The sequence below is a fragment of the Carcharodon carcharias genome, chromosome 2 (assembly GCF_017639515.1).
Source record: "Carcharodon carcharias isolate sCarCar2 chromosome 2, sCarCar2.pri, whole genome shotgun sequence".
NCBI classification, from domain to species: domain Eukaryota; kingdom Metazoa; phylum Chordata; class Chondrichthyes; order Lamniformes; family Lamnidae; genus Carcharodon; species Carcharodon carcharias.
This window is the reverse complement of record NC_054468.1, coordinates 213,527,095-213,546,900: the sequence shown is the minus strand read 5'-3', so window position 1 is coordinate 213,546,900 and position 19,806 is coordinate 213,527,095. Positions and strand designations below refer to the sequence as shown.

Here is a 19,806-nt window from a genome sequence, read left to right as displayed (position 1 = left end):
ATTACACCTCTGTGCAGACGTGATTCACGTTGCCTACCAAAGCCCGCTCTCCTCAATGAAAATGGCAGATGTTCAGAAATGCCCATTCTGCAATGGTGCTGCAACGGTGAGACAGCTTCGTGCGTGCTCCTGACTTGCCCCCTCATCCCACACAAATTAAAATTGCTGCTGCTGGGAACCGGAGTGGGATTGCTGGATTCGGGACCTGCCACCATTTTTAAAGCCCGCCAGATGCACTTCAGCCCCGCATTGGGATGGCAAAATGTGGCGCCACATGTGCCTCCAGATTTTATGGGCACCCACTTTCGTCTCTTTCTTGTCCTCCCCTGTCAAGTCAGTTGCTGGTAGAGTGCAGGTCTCAAACGTGCACAAGATGGAATTAGTGTTGAAAGCAACTGACCTTCAAGTAGAGACTCTAACGTTCTCAATGATGTTTCTCCAGTAACAGTTGTTCCTTTTGGTGAGGCGAATGCATGACAGCAGCAATGTGTTCCACAGCAACAAATTACTTTTCTTTCTTCAAGTTCATAATCTCTCCATTTATTTCAATTAATACATGAAATGCACACATTATAATTTGTATTTCAATTTGTATTTAAAAAACTGCATGAATAATTTGTTAATCTTGAGTAAACATGCATTATATTGCAATTCGGGCACAAATATCTACAAATACATAGCTGCTCAGGCTTGGAGCCTAATGCCTGGAGTAGTTTCTAGGATGAAATTGCAAATTTTGCAGCAAAGATCTTTGTTTTTCTTTGCAGACCTCCTCAACAGAAGCTTCAACTTTACAGTATTCAGTTTTTTCCAACCACCATGCTACCATATTAACAATCCGTCTGAATAAATGATATTCACTTTTTCAAACTGTTCAACTAAAATGATGTTTTATGATCTAGCGCAGGTTTCAGCACTTCATTGTGATTAACAATTTCCTTTTCCCTTAAGGTAGTGATATATGTATCAACTCTGGGACGTTTTTGTTTAATCGATCCAACCTAAATGGATTTTTCTTGTGTATCTGTGTGCTCATGGAAGTGCTTAGCAGAGGAATATTCCTCACTTGTCACTTAGTGATGGCACCGAAATTAAGGCACAAATCAGGTTCAGTACAGGAAACCAGATTGCCTGAATTTTGAGGGTTCGGAACGTATTTTATTTTCCAAACTCCGCTATAAATTTTGGTTGCTATCCCTGAGGTAAAAGCATCATATTCTGCTTCTGTCAGCTCATCCAGAAATTTGGACTCTGGAGTTTCTGCTATCATTTGTAAACCATTTTCTTGTTTCGACGTTTGCCAGAAATGTTTGCAGACAAGCACTTCCTTGGTAAATCGTTTTCCTGGCTGTACTGCATTTTTGTTACTTCTTCAGCTGCTGCCTATCTGTGAGAAAAGTCTCACCTTTCTCACGGTGTAGAGAATTGGAGAAAGGAGGAGGGCAAAAAAGCTTCCAACTGTTCCTGATTTTGATGGCCTTGTCTGAAATAACTGTATCAGCATAAGAAACTTGCCCACTTTAAGCTGGTTATTTGACAGAGGAAATGTAAAAGAACCTACAGCCCTCCGACACAGAACGTGAGAATGCTGCTGCTGTGCCGACAGACACAGAAGGAAAAGGTTAGGACATCTTGAAGCAGCAGACACTTCCCCCACCCGGTCACCCACACAGCCTGCTGCAGCTGTCCAATGAGTAAGGACTCACAATGCCACAGTTCGATATAGGAAATACAGCTGTTGAGCCTGTAAGTATGGTTTTGACAGAAATTCAATGAACATCCAAAATCACTCATAGTCCACATGGGGCACTGGGCATCTCTTTTTGTTCACTGCAGTTCACGTGCTGCTGTCATTCCTCCCTCCGTCCAATTTATGATGTTGTCCACCTATCCAGTCTTTCTCTAACTGGTGTGTTCTTTCCTGATGTTTCACCTTCTATTGTCTCCAACACCAGACTTTCTCACTGCCTTTTTCAGTGGTCGTACTTTCTCAACTTCTGCTCCTTCACTTCAGCTAAAAGCTCATGAGATGTTAGGGGCTCCACTTTTCCTGCAGACAAATTCATTGGTCTTCACTCTGTCCAGCTGATTTTAATCCTGATCCTTTTGCCAGTGTCACATTTCACAAGCTGTAATCCTCTTCCCATTAGGCTTATTGAGGGTCCAGCTCTCTCTCACGTACAGTGCTGTGCTCTGTAGCAGGGATTATATGAGGTGCTTTTTCCAAGTGCAAACTGACTTTGGGTTTCCTCCGTGCTTCATTCAGCTGATGAGTTGTAGAGTGGGGGATTGCTAGTCTTGCCTTGATTTCAGGGCTGCTCTCCCCATTTTTGAAGATAACAATTTAAAAAAGATGCATTAGATAAAAGTAGATTGCTTGAAGCCATGAACTGGGAAACATTAATCAAAATTGATCATTAACATAGTGCTGTTATGGTTACCACATGCCCTCGGTTAGCAGAGTCAGGGATAGCTTGATTATATTGAACTTCAGAAATAATCTAATACACAGTGGAGCTTATTTCTTTGGGGGATATGGTATTTCTGCTGAAGGGAATTGGTCTCTTTTTGCATTTCTTCAGACGTAACATTTACAGAGATAAAAGGAGCTGAGAATTGTATGCGCTACGTGGGTTACATTGAACAGGTTGAAACAGATAAAATGTTCTGTAATTGGTAAGGTGAAAAAACCTTGCATCAGGCCTAAGACTCAATTTCCAGAGCAGCTGCCTGTAAATTCTTTCTTCATCTTCCTCTCCACCCACCCTTCTTTTCAAATCTATGACCATAAGGAGCAATGATGGAACACAGATTTCTAAACCAAATCAAACCTGGTATGTTCAGACAATATTTAGAAGAATATAGGAGCTTCTGTACCTATTGAGTTGAAACATTGACATGATCTGAGACAAAGGGCCATATTTTCACTCCCGAGATGGTTGGCTTGAGTCGGGAAATTTCCAGACTCGTCAAACCCACCTCATTTTAAACTGCCTCGAATCACCTGATTTTTGCTACAGGGAGGCAGGTGCAGGATGAAGTCGGACCCCCCAGCACTGGGAGCACATCCTAGTCAGCCACAGGGGCAGGTGGGTGTTGAAGCCTCCTCCAGAGGTCTCCTGCATCACAGACGCCAGTCTTCATCCAATTCGATTCACTCCATGTGATATCAAGAACCGGCTGAAGGCATTGGATACTGCAAAGGCTATGGACCCTGACAATATTCCGGCAATAGCACTGAAGATTTGTGCTCCAGAACTTGCCGTGCTCCTAGCCAAGCTGTTGCAGTACAGCTACAACACTGGCATCTACCCGGCTATGTGGGAAATTGCCCAGGTATGTCCTGTACACAAAAAGCAGGACAAATCCAACCTGGCTGGTTATCGCCCCGTCAGTCTACTCTTGTTTATCAGTAAAGCGATGGAAGGGGCCATCAACAGTGCTATCCAGTAGCACTTGCTTAGCAATATTCTGCTCACTGACTCCCAGTTTGGGCTCTGCCAGGGCCACTCAGCTCCTGACCGCATTACAGCCTTGGTTCAAGCATGGAAAAAAGAGCTGAACTCCTGAAGTGACTACCCTTGACATCAAGGCAGTGTTTGACCAAGTGTGGCATCAAGGAGCCCTAGCAAAACTGGAGTCAATGGGAATCAGGGGGAAAACTCTCCACTGGTTGGTGTCACACCTAGCACAAAGAAAGATGGTTGTGGCTGTTGGAGGTCAGTCATCTCAGCTCCAGGACATCACTGCAGGAGTTCCTCAGGGTAGTGTCCTTGGCCCAAACATCTTCAGCTGCTTCATCAATGACCTTCCTTCCACCTTAAGGTCAGAAGTGGGGATGTTTGCTGATGATTGTACAATGTTCAGCACCATTCGGGACTCCTTGGATACTGAAACAGTCCGTGTCCAAATGCAGCAAGACCTGGACACTATTCAGGCTTGGGCTGGCAAGTGGCAAGTAACATTCACACCACGCAAGTGCCAGGCAATGACCATCTCCCACAAGAGAGAATCCAACCATTGCCCCTTAATGTTCAATGGCATTACCATCACTGAATCCCCCACTATCAACATCCTGGGGGTTGCCATTGATCAGAAACTGAACTGGACTGTGTATATAAATATTGTGGCTACAAGAGCAGGTCAGAGGTCAGGAATCATGCAACGAGCAACTCACCTCCTGACTTCCCAAAGCCTGTCCAGCATCTACAAGGCACAAGTCAGGAGTGTAATGGAACACTGTCTACTTGTCTGGATGAGTGCAGCTTCCACAACACTCAAGAAGCCTGACACCATCCAGGACAAAGCAGCCCACTTGATTGGCACCACATCCACAAACATTCACTATCTCCACCACCAACACACAGTAGCAGCAGTGTGTGCCATTACTAGATGCACTACAGAATTCACCAGGGCTCCTTCAATAGTACTTTCCAAACCAACGACCACTACCAGCTAAAAGGACAAGGGCAGCAGATAGCTGGGAACACCACCACCTGAAGGCTCCCCTCCAAACCATGCAACATCCTGACATGGAAATATATCGCCGTTCCTTCACTCTCCCTGGGTCAAAATCCTGGAACTCCCTTCTTAACAGCACTGTGGGTGTACCTATACCACATGGACTGCAGCAGTTTGAGAAGGCAGCTCACCACCACCTTCTCAAGGGTAACTAGGGATGGGCAAGAAATGCTGGCCCAGCAAGTGAAGGCCACATCCCGTGAATGAATAAAATAAAAGCAGGCTGGTTTGAAGGCCCACCTAATTTTTCTGGGACTTTGTCCCTGTTGTAATAAAGGCACTTAGCCCCTCTAACCTTCACTGCTCACATCCCTTTGCCCCCTCCCCCACCTACTCCCCATGAGGACACCCAGATGGTACTGTCCTCACTACGCATGCTTGGCTGAGAGTCCAGACCAATAAAAGCATAAACTCAGCAGGGATTCTGTTTTAACAAGGGAAATGGATTTTGACTTTGCTTGATTGACATTCTTAAGCAGGAATAATAAGTTGTTCTTTCTGAGATCTCTTTTGTCAATGTCTCAGTGTTTATTTGGAAAAGGTTAAGAGGTGTGAAGAGTGTTAAGTCTCTGAAATTGATGCTTTATTGATCTGTCTGACTGATGCTTTTACAGGATTGTAGGAACAGCAGTTTTTTTCAAAGAACATTTCTGAATGGTTGGGATCATTAGTTATGTACATCGTGCATGCGAGGTGAATGGGCATGGAAGGGGCATGAATTGGCATTGAGTTGGCATGGAGAATGTAATGGGCCATGGACAGTGGCTGGGAGGCATGAATTAGCTTTGAGTTGGAATGGAGAGTTTGAGGGGCCATCAGAAGTGGTGGAGGCATAAGTTAGCATGGACGGTGCGAGGGCCATGGGGAGTGGCTGGATGACGGTGTGGGGGTGGGTTGGTTGGGTCAAGGGTAAGATCTTTTGAACATGCCTTTCAAAAAGGTTCCTGAATCCAGACGATGATTCACGGCTCCTCGTGGAGAAGCTGGCTTGACTCCATGAAAATTGCGGGGAGCTAGGAAATGCCTGCCTTCAACATGGAGCTGACCAGGTCGGGAGGGCAGAGTGCGGGCCCGCTACTAGCACCCATCTCTCAATCCAGCGAAAATTTCCAGCACCGGCAATGTGGAGGGAATTGAGTGCTATCCACCATTTTTAAATGGCTCTGCAGTCTCCCTGACTCTATGAAAATCCGACCCAAAGATACTGCTTGAGAGTTTCCACTCCGCCATATTTTTCCAGCAGGACAAGATAGAAACCGCTCATATACTGAACCACATTCCTGGGGTTAAGGTCATTCCAACCATGAAGACAGGCACCAGTGCAATTTATGGCACCAATGCTTGTCATTTTTAAGTAGGGGGTTGCTGGGGCTGGGGGTGGGTGGGGAAGAGAATTGCTGCAGTGCCACATTGTATCATGGCTGTAGGTGCTGGCTGAGGACAGTAAAATATATGTTTTCTTCTGATTTCAAACTAGCTCAGCACTGCTCGTTAAAATTTAACACTCTCCTCCCATGGTCCATGGCCTTGTGTAACACCAGGTTTGCACTGGCATACCTGTGGCCCAGCATCACTTAAGTGCAAGTAACAGAAATTATGTTGTGGTACGTATGGCCCCAGGTTAAACTGCAAAAATAATAATGACACTCACCCTTATTGATGTATAAATCATCCAACACCCTGTGTGAGAAAGAGACCCTGTAAAGTGCCAATGGCCGCAAGTTGTTGGATGATGTGTATTACTCCTTCATTAGTCTTATGAAAATGGCAGCTCATCCTCAACCTCCCCATACCTTTTATGAATGTGTTGCATCTGCCCATTAATTGCTAATTAAGCTCACCATAGAAAATACCTAACAGTGTAAATACTTATTTAATGAGAAGCTTTATGTTTCTGTCATGCTGTTCAACCTCTCCAGTCTAGAAAGGGAACAATTTGAACCGTGGAGTCTCAGCTCTACTGATAGGAAAGAGTTGAGATGTTTAATATTTATAATTAAAAAAATTATTTTGCTTACTTTTACTTTCTGTCTCTTTTTTTCTATCTCTTTCTCAATTAAATATTTCTTTCCCTCTATGTATTTCTCTTTCTGCACTTGAATTGACTCTAATTCATCCCATTGTTTCCCTGTTTCTTTCCTCCATCTTCAAATCCCATTGCTTAAGGAAATATGCTGTTGGTTTCATTGTTCACCAAGGTCACTGATACCATGTTGCTCGTCTACTTTCAGTAACTTCCAGACTACAAATTTTTTACACTTGAGCGAGGGAAAATTTTCAATTGTTCTTTTATTTGTTCATGGGCTACTGGCATTGCTGGCTAGGCCAACATTTCTTGCCCATTTCTAATTGCCCTTGAGAAGGTGGTGGTGTGCTGTGCTCCCTCATTGAACTGCTGCAGTCCATGTGGCATACAGACATCAACAGTGCTGTTAGGAAGGAAGTTCCAGATTTTGACCCAGTGACAGTGAAAGAACGGTGATATAGTTTCAAGTCAGGCTGGTTTGTGGCTTGGAGGGGAACTTGCAGGTGGTGGTGTTCCCATGCACCTGCTGTGCTTGTTCTTCTAGGCGATAGGGGTCACAGGTTTGGAAGGTGATGACAAAGGCGCCTTGGTGAGTTGCTGCAGTGCAACTTATAGATGCTACACACTGTTGCTGCTGTGCATCAGTGATGGAGGTGGTGAATGTTGAAGGTGGTGTATGGGGTGCCAGTCAAGCAGACTGCTTTGCCCTGAATGGTGTGGAGCTCCTTGAGCATTGTTGGAGCTGTACCCATCCAGGCAAGTGGAGAGTATTCCATCAAACTCCTGATTTGTGCCTTGTAGATGGCAGACAGACTTTGGGGAGTCAGGAGGTGAATTACTTTCCGCAGAACTCCTGACCTCTGACCTGCTGTTGTAGCCACAATATTTATATGGCTTGTTCAGTTGGGTTTCTGGTCAATGATAATCCCCAGCATGTTGATAGTGGGAGATTCAATAAAGGTAATGTCATGGAATGTAAAGGGGAGATGGCTAGATTCTCTCTTGTTGGTGATAGTCATTGCCTGGCACTTTTTTGGCATGAATGTTACTTGACACTTATCAGCCCAAACCTGAATATTGCCCAGATCTTACTTCATATGGACAGTATGCTTCAGTATCTGAGGAATTGTGAATTGTGCTGAACATTGTGAAATCACCAGCGAACATTCCCACTTCTGACCTTATGCCTGGGACTGAGATGGTTGACCTCAAAGAACTACAACTATCTTTGTGTTAGATATGATTACAACTAGTGGAGAGATTTCCCTCTGATCCCCATTGACTTCAGTTTTGCTAGGGCTCCTTGATCCCACACTTGATGTCAAAGGCAATCACTTTCACCTCATCCTTGAGTTGAGCTTTTTTGTTCATGTTTGAACCAAGGCTGTAATGAGGTCAGGAGCTGAGTGGCCCTGGCAGAACCCAAACTGATCGTTGGTGAGCTAGTTATTTCTGACAAAGTGCTGCTTAATAACACTGTTGATGACACTTTCCATCACTTTGCTGTGGATCAAGAGTAGACTGATGAGGCGGTCATTGCCGGGTTGGATTTGTCCTGCTTTTTGTGGACAGGACAAACTTGGGCAATTTTTCATGTTGCCAGGTAGATATCGGTTTTGTAGCTGTACTGAAACAGCTTGGCTAGGAGCGCGGCAAGTTCTGGAGCACAAGTTTTCAGTACCACTGTTGGACTGTTGTCAGGGCCTGTAGCAGTTGCAGTATCCAGGCCCTTGAGTTGGTTCTTGATATCATGTAGAGTGAATCAAATTGGCTGAAGACTGTGATGCTGGGCACCTCAGTAGGAGGCCAAGGTGGATCATCCATTTGGCACTTCTGGCTGAAGATGGCTGCAAATGCTTCAGCCTTGTCTTTCGCACTGATGTGCTGGGCTGCCCCATCATGTAGGATAGGGATATTTGTGGAGACTCCTCCTCCAGTGAGTTGTTTAATTGTCCACGACTGGATTGGCAGGACTACAGAACTTAAATCTGATCCGTTGGTTGTGGGATTGCTTAGCTCTCTCTATCACATGCTACTTTTGCCGACTGACATGCAAGCAGTCCTGTGTTGTAGCCTCACCAGGTTGACATTTTTAGGTATGCCTGGTTCTGCTGCTGGCATGCCCTCCTGCACGCTTCATGGTGTTGATCCTCCGGTTTGAGGTCATGGTAAAGTGGGAGATAGGTCGGGCCATGAAGTTGGATTGCAGTTATGTACAATTCTGCTGCTGCAGATGGCCCACAGTGCCTCATGGATGCCCAGTTTTGAAATGCTAAATCTGATCAAAATCTCATTTAGCATGGTGGTAGTGCCACACAACACAGTGGAGGGCATCTTCAGTGTGAAGCTGGAACTTTGTCTCCACAAGGACTGTGCTGTCACTCCTACCAGTACTGACATGGACAGATGCATTTGCTCCAGGCAGATTGGTGAGGATGAGGTTAAGTAGCTTTTTCCCTCTTGTTGGTTCCTTCATCACCTGCCACAGATCGAGTTTAGTAATTATGTCCTTTAGGACTCAGCCAGCTCAATTAGTAGTAGTGCTACCAAGTCACTCTTGGAGATCGACATTGAATTCCCCCGCCCAGAGTACATTCTGCACCTTTGCCACCCTCAGTGCTTCCTCCAAGTGGTGTTCAACATGGATTGAGGGGCTGGGAGTGCAGGGTGCCATAGGTGGTAACCACCAGAAGGCATCCTTTGCCTATATTTGACCTGATGCCATGAGACTTCATGGGGTCCAGAGTCAATGTTGAGAGCTCCCAGGGCAACTTCCGCCCAACTGTGTGCCACTGTGTTGCCAACTCTGGTGGGTCTGTCCTGTAGGTGTGACAGGACATATCCACGGATGGTAATGACACTATAAGGTGTGATTCTGCGAGTATGACTAAATCAGGCTCTTGCTTGACTATTTAGTAAGGAGGACTTTGCAGGGTCAATAGGGCTAGGTGTGCCATTGTCATTTCCAGTGCCTAGGTTGATGCCGGCTGGTCCATCTGGTTTCATCCCTTTAGACTTTGCAGCAGTTTGATACAACTGAGTGGCTTGCTAGGCCATCTCAGAGGGCACTTAAGAGTCAACCAAGTCGCTGGGAGCCTGGAGTCACATGTAGGCCAGAGCAGGTAAGGACAGCAGATTTCCTTCCCTAAAAAACCCAGATGGGGTTTTCAACAATCGACAATTGTTTTGTGGCCACCATTAGACTAGTTTTTAATTTCAGATTTATTAATTGAACTTAAATTCCATCAGCTGCTGTGGTGGGGTTTGAACCCTTGTGTTCAGAGCATTAACCTGGACCTCTGGACTGATATTACTATTACGCCACCACCTCCCCCATAGAACATACCGCAAGCTGCCCTACTCCAGTAAATTCCAGGCCAAGTTTATGTAATTGATATATTTCTATAATGTGCTGATCCTTTTACGCAGATGCATGTTTGACATCAGACCTGGTAGAAAGTCCCTGGAGTGAGGTCAATTGGCAGGAGAGTGGCAGGATGGCTCATTGCTCAATTTTCCTTCCCTACTCAGTTTATACTGTTGGAACTGAAGTAAAAATTTGTTTAACTTTAAATGAAGACTTATGAGCAGCAGTAGTACATACACTTCATTTCAGTTGACCTTGGCTATACTAGCTTGGATTTTGCAATCAGTGGTGAAGTGGCAGTGCTTGCCACTGACCTGGAAGAAGGTTGCTCATAAAGATCCAGCAATCTCTGTGGTGTGGATTTCACCATTCTTGATGTTAATTTCATTCTGGCCTTAGCTAAAGGGATCTTTGGAATTCAACAACATCAAGCAGACTAAGCAGCCAATCACATTGAAGAATTCTCACAGCCAGCAAACCAAGAAGTAAAAAGCACAGATTTTCTTTTGCTTTTTAATCATTTTACAGAGAATAAAATAAAGCTTGGGACAAGCACATGAGAAATATCGTAAACAAACATTCAAAAAATACTCTTGCCATTTTTAAAATCGGTGGATATTTTTTTATCATAATGGAGGAATTTTACATTGCATGAAGTTGCTCTAATGGTTTCACAGTTGTAGCAACTGTGATAAAATTCTGAAAGCTGCTCAGATCAGCATCATGTTACTTTTTCCTTTCCATCTGGCTTGAACTTCAGTATGTATTTAACTTGGGAAAGTAGGTATTTGTTACTTTATTCACTCAAATCAGAAATTTCATTTTTCTTCTTGGCCACTCTTTACAACTGGCAAATATTAGTGGAATTACATTTCAACTTTGTTTAATGAGGTGTTTTCTAATATTTGTAGTTGATGATAAACAGAATAAACAGAATAAAGATGTTTCTTTCAATCTACTTGTCAGTCATAATATATTGTCTATATTCTGTGATAAAATAAATAATAAAGAGGGGACACTTACATCATCTATATGCTGCCTTATATGTTTATTGATAGTACATTAGTAGATATCACGTTGTGCTGAGGAATACTGTGGATAAATTGTCAAAACACGTATGATATGCCATAACTTTGCATGTCATATGTTTTTATGTCCCCAGTTTTATTTTTTACTTTAACCATGTGTCTTCTTCTTATCGTGTCTACGAACAGTCTATACATGGCCCAGCCAGAACTGGACACAGTTTTGCGCCTTGTTTTTGAATTCGGCAAGATCTGCAACAGTGCAGGGTTCCTCTAGCGATAGGCATTGCAGGAGATGTTGCATAGTCTGTGGCTCTGTTCCACATTCTCAAGTTGTCAGGCTGGTTGTATATCCCCATTTGCTTAGTGACACCTTTGAACCACCCACACCAGTCCTAAGTCTGTTAAGGCACTTCCAAGTTGCCCAGTTGCAATTAGCTCCTGGGGGAAGGCTTTCATCCGGTAGAATTTCCATCGCTGGGGGTTGTTCGAGACTGGCGAGTCGGACTTTCCACAAGGCGATGCAGACTTCAGATGGGGTTGATTGTAATGGAACAACACTGTTCGTGAAGCTCTTCCTTGACTTTAGGCGGCTGGGTGTAGGTGTATGACCATAAGACATAGGAGCAGAAATTAGGCCATTTGGCCCATCGAGTCTGCTCCGCCATTCAATCATGGCTGATAAGTTTCTCAACCCCATTCTCCCGCCTTCTCCCTATGACCATGTGGAGGGTGCCTCTCATCTGATGTTTGACGGAGTCGTTCTTTCTTGCTGGCTGCCGTTCTTATTAAATCAGGGAGAGTGATACCCGCCAGGATATATAGGCTGTTGGTGTTTGTTAGTTTTAAACAACCATGTGTAAGAACAATATTGGTATTCTGTGAGGATTTCATCTCCTGACTCTTCAAAGCCTCTTCCCCATTTACAAGGCTCAAGTCAGGAGTGTGATATAACTTTCACCTGGATGGGTGCATAAAGCTCTCAAGATGCTGAACACCGCCCAAGAGCAGTTCGCTGAACCGGTGCCGTAAACATTGGATCCAATGGGCTTGATTTGGCTGTAGCAGGTCAACCTTCATGCTTCAGCTCATCAAATGTTTTCTCACATAATTGCTGAAAGTGTGAGCATTGAGACAAACAGGGCCACTGGGATCTGAGTGACCAAGACAACCAACAGGATGTCCCTTTAACCAATGAAATTTCAAAATTGAGGAATCGCCACAGAAAGGACTGAGCAGGAGATGAATTGAAGAGGGTAAGTTCAACGTCAAATCAGGTACAGGGAGATAAATAAAGAGAGGGAAAGATTTGATTAAGAGAAAGAAAAAGTAAGAAAAAAATTGACATTTTTAAATCTCCTCAAAATTCAAAATCTAAAGGAATGAGATTCCACACTTGTAATTGTTAATTTTTGGTGCCATCATGTTTGATTGGGACTGACTGATGTTTATCATGACATTAAGAGTAACTATGCTTGTAATGACAAGAGATGACTTTTTGTGGTGCATTTAATGGATAATTAATGGGAAAATACAGTAAGTTCCTAAAAATAAAGCGAGGAAGTTATGGGTGCAATGCAGATTTTTGCAAAGCTAATGGTAGAGTGGCACTTTCTGGACAACAAATTTTGAATTTCCACATTTAACTGTGCTTCTGCACCTTGCCTGAAGTTACCGTAGCATTTTGAATAACAAGAAGTGCCACTGGACTTGTTTTTATTTTGAAAGCAAATACCCAACCACTATTCAACCCTCTATCACCTGTGCATTCTGGCTGCATATATATCTGTTGGTTCCTACGGCCTGCCTCTCCACCAATTTCCTCCCTCCACTGCTGGTTACCCCCATTTCACCAGTCCTCTTTAAGGGCTGACCTAGAGGACTGCCGCCGGCGATGCAGCTGCCCGATCTTCAAGGCCTCTTCTTCAGTGAGATGCTGGGAGAAGCCCAAAAGGTGTTTGCAGATTGCCGGTTCAATGATAGTGAGGCTCAGGTCCCAATATTAGGTGCACTGTGGACTTACCCGTTCAGACTGCATGCCAGTTTTTGGGCTCGATCGAATTTTTCCGCTATGGTACTTCTGGGAAAACTCTATTGTTTGGCTGGGAAGGCATCCGGAGCCTCTAAATATTGCTAGGTATTCAAAAGATTACCCAAGGTTGATTTACCATTTCGTTTTCTCTTCCTTACTCTTCAGAGCTTATTACCTCCAGTTGTACTTCTCCTAAGTGATCAGTTCAGTCCAGAACCTCACTGATTACTGTATTATGTTTTAGCTTTCATTTGTTATAGTAGTTACTGTGTGACTAATTTTAGGTAGAATTTTTTACATTCTAATTCTTTAGTCCAATATCCAATATTCCTTAGAGAATTATTAAAGGAGACCATCTGATGATACTGTTTGTTGCGACTAGGCATTAACATCAATACCCTGCCCATTACAAATTTAATATGTATCTCATTCAGGATAGTCACTGTCTGATAGGAAGTAAAATAACAACAAATGATATGAAAGTGGATGAATCCAATGGTTAAGGTTTTGTTTGCATTTAATTTGATTTATGAGCTTTTCACCTTCACACAATATTTAGAAAATGAATAAAAATGTGAAGTCTGCTCATCATATCACATTTATCACAGTAATTCAATCGAGTTTAAAATGTTGGGTTCTCTTGATTGCTTGAAATTTTATATTGTTTTCACACGTTTCATTCTCAGGGTGTGGGTGTCACGGAAAAGCCAGCAATTATTATCCACCCCTCATTACCCTTAAAGAATGACTTGCTAGGCACTTCAGAGGGCAGTTAAGAGTCATCCATCTTGGTGTGTGACCATCAACATGGGTATATGGTCACATGTAGGCTAGGTTGCATGATATAACAGGTTTTCTTCCTAAAGGATATAAGGGAGCAGTTGTTTCTTTTTACTACAATCAAATAGCTCCATTGTACTAGACTTTTAGCTCCAAATTTTTTTTTTGAAACCTAACCCAAATTCTCAAACTACCTTCTACTAGATTATTAATGTCTTGATTTCTAGCCCAGTAACAACCATGATCACTGTTGCCTAAATATATCAACGTCCTTTGAGATCTACTGAAACAAAATGACAATAGACAACTGCATCTCTTATAAATACATAAGCTGAGCAGGTGATTATAGCTGCTGTTAATTACTTGTAATGTTTGTTCATCCAAATGCGATTCTCACAGCCAGTGAAGTATGATTGTCTGTAATCAAAATGTTAAACTGAGCAAACTGAATAAAGTGACACCTCCGCTGCAAAGTGTCGCAACGCACTTCTTGGAGCAATGAATTTGAATTGCCCCTGTTCTGTTGCTAGGCTGTAATGTAAATTGTTTTCATCTCAAATGAAATAACTGGATATGATAGATCTTAAGCCTATGTGACCTATTTTTGACCTCCTAAATGTTGTTTCCAGGAATAAGATACTCGTTTGGCAGTACAGCCCTTGAGTATTGCTGAAAAAAAGAGACATTTTTCATTGAAACTTTTCACCTTGCACTCAGCAGAACAATTTGCTAGAATAACAGTGTTAGGGAACCAACAAATTTTTACTGTATGAGAAGAGAATGCTGATTTGTTGGCAAGTGGACTCTGATTGGTGGAGGCATTGCCATGGAGAATGCACCGGTTGGTGGTGACTGACAGTTAACTATCAAGCATTGTTTGAAATTTAAACCTGGCAGCTTGGCCAAGGCATTGCTCTGAGGAATGAACCAACAAATGGCTGTCACTTATTTTATTTAGCTGAAACAGGCGCAATGTGTGTACGTGTTCTTTCTGTCTGCAGAAAACAGTTCCCTGTGTATTAATAACCCTGTGTATTAATAAATGAGGCTTCCAGTACACGCAAATGCACCACACTGCGAACCCAACTGGCAATCTTAAATTGGTTGTCAGCGTAACTCTTAGTGCACTGAGGATTATTTAGCAAATGTTGTACAATTGCAGAATCACATCGAATGTTGGACACTGTTTTGCAAGCACGTGCTGGTTGGGTACGGTCTGTGCCTTACCCATTGTGCACAGTGGAAGGGACATGCTGCCTGATACGATCCGCCAGTCTTTGGGACATACGGCCTACATAGCTACCATCACACTGCACTGAAATTTATACATCACCTTACTCATTTGTGTGATAGGTAGAACATCTTAGTTTTGGCTTGTCAGTGAACTGTCAGTCAATATCAACTGGTACATGCTCTTTGGCAACGCCTCTACCAATCAGAGTCCACTTGCTAATCAATCAACACTCTCTTCTCATACAGTATAAATTTGTTCTTTCTCTTACATTGGTATTCTTGCGAATTGTCCTGATGAGTGCAAGATGAAACGCTTAGACAAAAAAATCTCTTTTTTCAGCAATGATAAGATATACAATTATATAAAGTAAAAATTCAACATGGCCAAAAGTTACTTTTTGTTTCAGAGTAATTATTTATTATTTTCATCTACCCTAGGGATGCAAGTTGGCAAGTGATAAGGAAAAGGATTTTCCTCATTAACCAGAAAAAGTTTGGGAAACTGAATTCCAGGATTAGGGTTGAAATTATAATTTATGATATTAGTATATCACAAAGTTTAAATGCATTAGTGCTTAAGTTAAAATGGCCTTCCAAAGAATTTCATGCCAACATGTTAACGCAATTGAATTTTGCTCCAATTTGCTGTGTAAACACTAACCTTTTGCTTATTAAATGGTAATTTCAGTTGGCAAGCCAACATTTTCTAATCATGATTTTGTTTTTGATGTACTAGGGGCATAAAGAAAAAAAGATGCTTAGTTAATACTCTTGTGTTTTCCTATGAGAGCGATATACTGAGGTGATTGTCAGTTATTTCATAACTTTTCTAACATAAAGCAAATAATGCTGGCGCTAAGATCTGATTGTTTTTTTAAAAATAAAATACTCAGGCAAACTAACTTTCCAAAATATTTTGTATGCTTACGCAGAAATTCATGATGAAGGTAAGCAAAACAAATATTTCACCAATCCCTGCACTGCTCGTAGAGAACTGTAGCATGCTTGTAAAATGCATTATGTAGCATTTTCAGCTTTCTTTTAGTGTGCCTACATGTACAGTTCATGAGAGAGCTTACTTTGTCAGAGGGCGCCCACCACTTCCATTTGTGACACTCGATCAACAGTCACATTTCTAATTAGCCTTTTTTATTGCTTGGTTATCCCCCTGATATATAAATAATATAAGTAATATATAAAACAAATTAATGAAGAACGGAGTAGTGAAGTAGTGCAGCATGTTGGAGTTCTAACACTGGGCACGATTTTAACTCACTCAAAACTCCCAACTGCTTGTACAGAATTAAAATTAGGCCCATTGTGTCACAAAATTCCTACATGTTGACTTCCATTTCTCAGCCCTGTCTTTGGAGGCCAATTCAAGAAGAAACTAGTCCACCAATCTGAACGGAGAAAGGATCGATGTAAGAACCACCTCAGTCTGCCCTTGCATGACTCTTAGAGGCCTGTTACAGTGTGGAACGCTCACAATTATTAAAACCCTGCAATAGTTCACCCATTTGCCCTCTTGAGGTGGGCATGGGCTGTTGCTTGGGATGCTTTCACTTAATAAGCTTTTCTTAGGTAATATTGGTTAAGGTAAAAATGTTGACACTGGGAAAGCTCCCTGGTCTTTTTTGAATAATGTTAATGGATTTTCTCATTTATTTGAATCACTGAGTGGGGAGCTTGGTTTAACGTCACAGCCAAAGGTCTGAATCTTCAACAATCTTCAGTGCAACACTTTATCATCTGGCAACTTTATGAACTGAATCCCTGGTGTAGCGCTTAAAGTCATATTTTTTGACTCTACCAACTGAGTCATGTTAACCTGTAAGAGGGGAAGTGGCTAAAATATGTACTAAAGACATAAGCATAGGAATATAGAAAATTGGAGCAGGATTAGGCCATTCGGCCCATTGAGCCTGCCTTGTCATTTAAACAGATCATGACTGACCATCTACCTCTTGTGCCATTTTTCCAACTATCCCCATATTCCTTGATGATAACTCCAGGTAATAACTGAGCCAACGCATGGCTCACAAGTACCTTTTGAGCTGCTCATTTCAAATGGAAACTTTTTGTAGCCTGAATATATTGTGGCTATAATTGATAACTTTGACCTTGATGTTTAAAGCTTCAGGAGATGTGGTCACTTACTCCTTTTAATTCGTAAATAAGACCCTTGGCAAAAAAAAACCTTCAAAATCTCTGTTTTACTTGCTAATTGATTTTTCATATCTCTAATGTGCAGCGTAGGTCAAACTATCACCTCACCCCAACACTTCTACAACTTTATTGTGGTGTAATTCCAATGAGACAGAACAGGGAGGATAATCATTTACAAACAGGAGAGATTATTGCCCTCAGCTAGGGAGTTGTGTTAAGATTGTGTTAAAGTCTGTGTTGGCATATTTGACACATGCTAGAAGATTAGCTCACATGCAGCATTGACAGATTTAAGCATATATGCAGCCCAGTGCATTTTGTGCATTTCCTATGTATGTTGATTGTGGTGAAATCAAGAAAGCTGAATAATACCAGGGTCCTGCATAGACCTCGCTTTTCTTTTGTTAGATAATTAAACCAACCAATAAATAACGTTTGCCATTCAGAATGTAAATGATAGCCACATGGTAACATTTTGCTGTGTAGAATTTTTCCAGATGTGACTAATAGATATTTCTTTTTCCTAGTTAATATTCTACATTAAAAACCCATGAAGTAGTGTTGTGATCAATGAAATGTTATTTAGCCAACTGTATCTCCATTGCATTCAGATCCATACTTTCAATGTTGCTCAGTTCTGCCTAATTTAGAAACCAAGCAATATGTAATTCAGATGGAAGTGAGCACAGTGCCAATTCAAAGTGTCCCATCTAATTATGAGTTTGATTACTATTCCAGTATTAATACAAACTCTAATTGAGCACGAGCGCTGTGCTAGGTTATTTTCTAACTGCATGTATGGTGAAGAGTTCAGTGCTATGTATGTAACTAAGAGGTTGTACAGCATTTAACTTCTATAAGCTGCAGTTAACTTCCCAAACTAGTCTTCTATCAGCAAAACCGTGAAAGCTGTACATCTCAACAAATCAGAACTTGTTTGTATTATAGTAAGTTATTTGGGTTTGATGGAGGTCTTGTGGCACAATGGAAGCTCTGGGTTTAAGTGCCACCCCAGGGCCAGAATCTTCCATCTGGATTCTAGGTTCGGTGGTGGGTATGGAATTGAGGGTGATTTCTGCTTGGTGGCGGGACGGTTGACCACTCAAGATCTTGCGCTGTTCAGCTCATTACATAAGCATCCGTGAGGAGCTCACTGGTTCTTGTGGCAGGGGCGGGGAGCAAGTTGCTGTTCCCGCTCTTACCTCATGGGGTCAAAGGACTGGGTGCCATATCTGAAGGGCACCCGGACAGCCATTTGCTCATTGCAGGCCAGGACCTCGATTCTCCACATCACAGGCAGTATGTCTCAGAGCAAATGTGTGGTCCCATGGTTCAGCGAATCCTCCCTGCAAGTTCTCCTCCAGGCCGTCCAGGAAAGGTGGGAGGTGCTGCTTCCCAGGGATGGCAGCAGGAGGCCCTCTGTTCTAACCACAGCAGCCTGGTTGAAGATCGCAGAGGAAGAGTCAGCGCTCGTGGGGCCCACAGGAGAACTACGCAGCAGTGCAGGAAAAGAATGAATGATCTGCTGCGCTCAGCCAGGGTTTTTGGCACCATGTACTTACTGCAAAGTGACAATCCTAAGGGTACCAGGCATCATAAGTGTGTGAGTGTATGGGGATGTCAGACAGGAGTTCGCATTGCAGGACTCGGCAGCAGATGGGACATGTGCACTGAATCTGTGCCAGCTATTTCATGCTGTCAGTGTTCTATCAGTTACAGGACATCCTGCTTGTTAATCACTTACTGGGGAAGGCTCAGGAGCTGGCATAGGCACGCATGTTCCTAAACTGCCCATTGGGATGACAATCAATCCTCCTATCTTTCTGCAGGACAAGAACATGCACAACAAGAGGGAGTGAGCCAAGACCGGAGGCAGTCTGCCCAGTATCAGAATCCTCACCCCTTTCAAAGAGGAGGCTGCTGAGCTAGCCAGGGAGGAGCAGAACTCTGCCTGTGCTGATGGCAAGATACGACTACCCCAGCAAGCCAGTGAGGATGCCCCCAGTCTACAGTTGTCAGATGTACCAACTGAGTGAGACTTTACTAAGAGAGCCTGCTTAGGCATCCACTAAATCTTTCTATTCTCCATTCCAGGTTCCAGCAAGAAAAGTGGCAAGTCCAAAAGGGAGACCACCCACAGAACCAACATCAACACCACCTCTGAGGATGATGCATCAGAAGCCTCAGAGGATGCACTGTCACGGCATTCACCTGCATCCTACAAAACAGAGACATTAATCTCGGTGGGTGCATGTTTTAGAATAGGCTTGGGTCACAATCTGGTGAGCACTTCACAGACACAGGCCCACAGTTGGCAGAGGCAGCGAAAGCCGTGGTTTCTGACAATTGGAGGACTGTTGGAGAGCTGGCTCCTGCTCAGCCCCATGCAGATGACAAGCCTCTAGGCACGTCGATAAGAGGCTTGATGTAGAGCAGAGATATGTCGCGGAACGTCATGCGCAGACCAGGCTGAAGGCCGGAGGAGTCTGTTCACGCTCTGTCTGATGTTGGCTTCAGCATGTCAGTGCTTGGCTACCTCCTTGGAAAGGCTGGCGGCTGCCTCTGGGACCCTGGTCCAGCAGAACACACAGTGGCTGCTGAATATGCACTCAGACCTACACTCCATCACTCTAGCCATGTGTGCACTGCAGCA

The 19,806-nt window shown here is 43.1% G+C and overlaps 1 protein-coding gene across 1 annotated transcript in view; it reads left to right on the top strand.

Annotated features, from left to right (window-relative positions):
- The window catches only part of ryr2a (ryanodine receptor 2a (cardiac)), an 806,696-nt gene that overhangs the window by 292,168 nt on the left and 494,722 nt on the right, over positions 1–19,806 (top strand). The window contains exon 4 of the mRNA XM_041213076.1: positions 15,917–15,931. Coding sequence (XP_041069010.1) covers positions 15,917–15,931 — 15 coding nt within the window. The remainder of the gene's footprint in view (positions 1–15,916; positions 15,932–19,806) is intronic.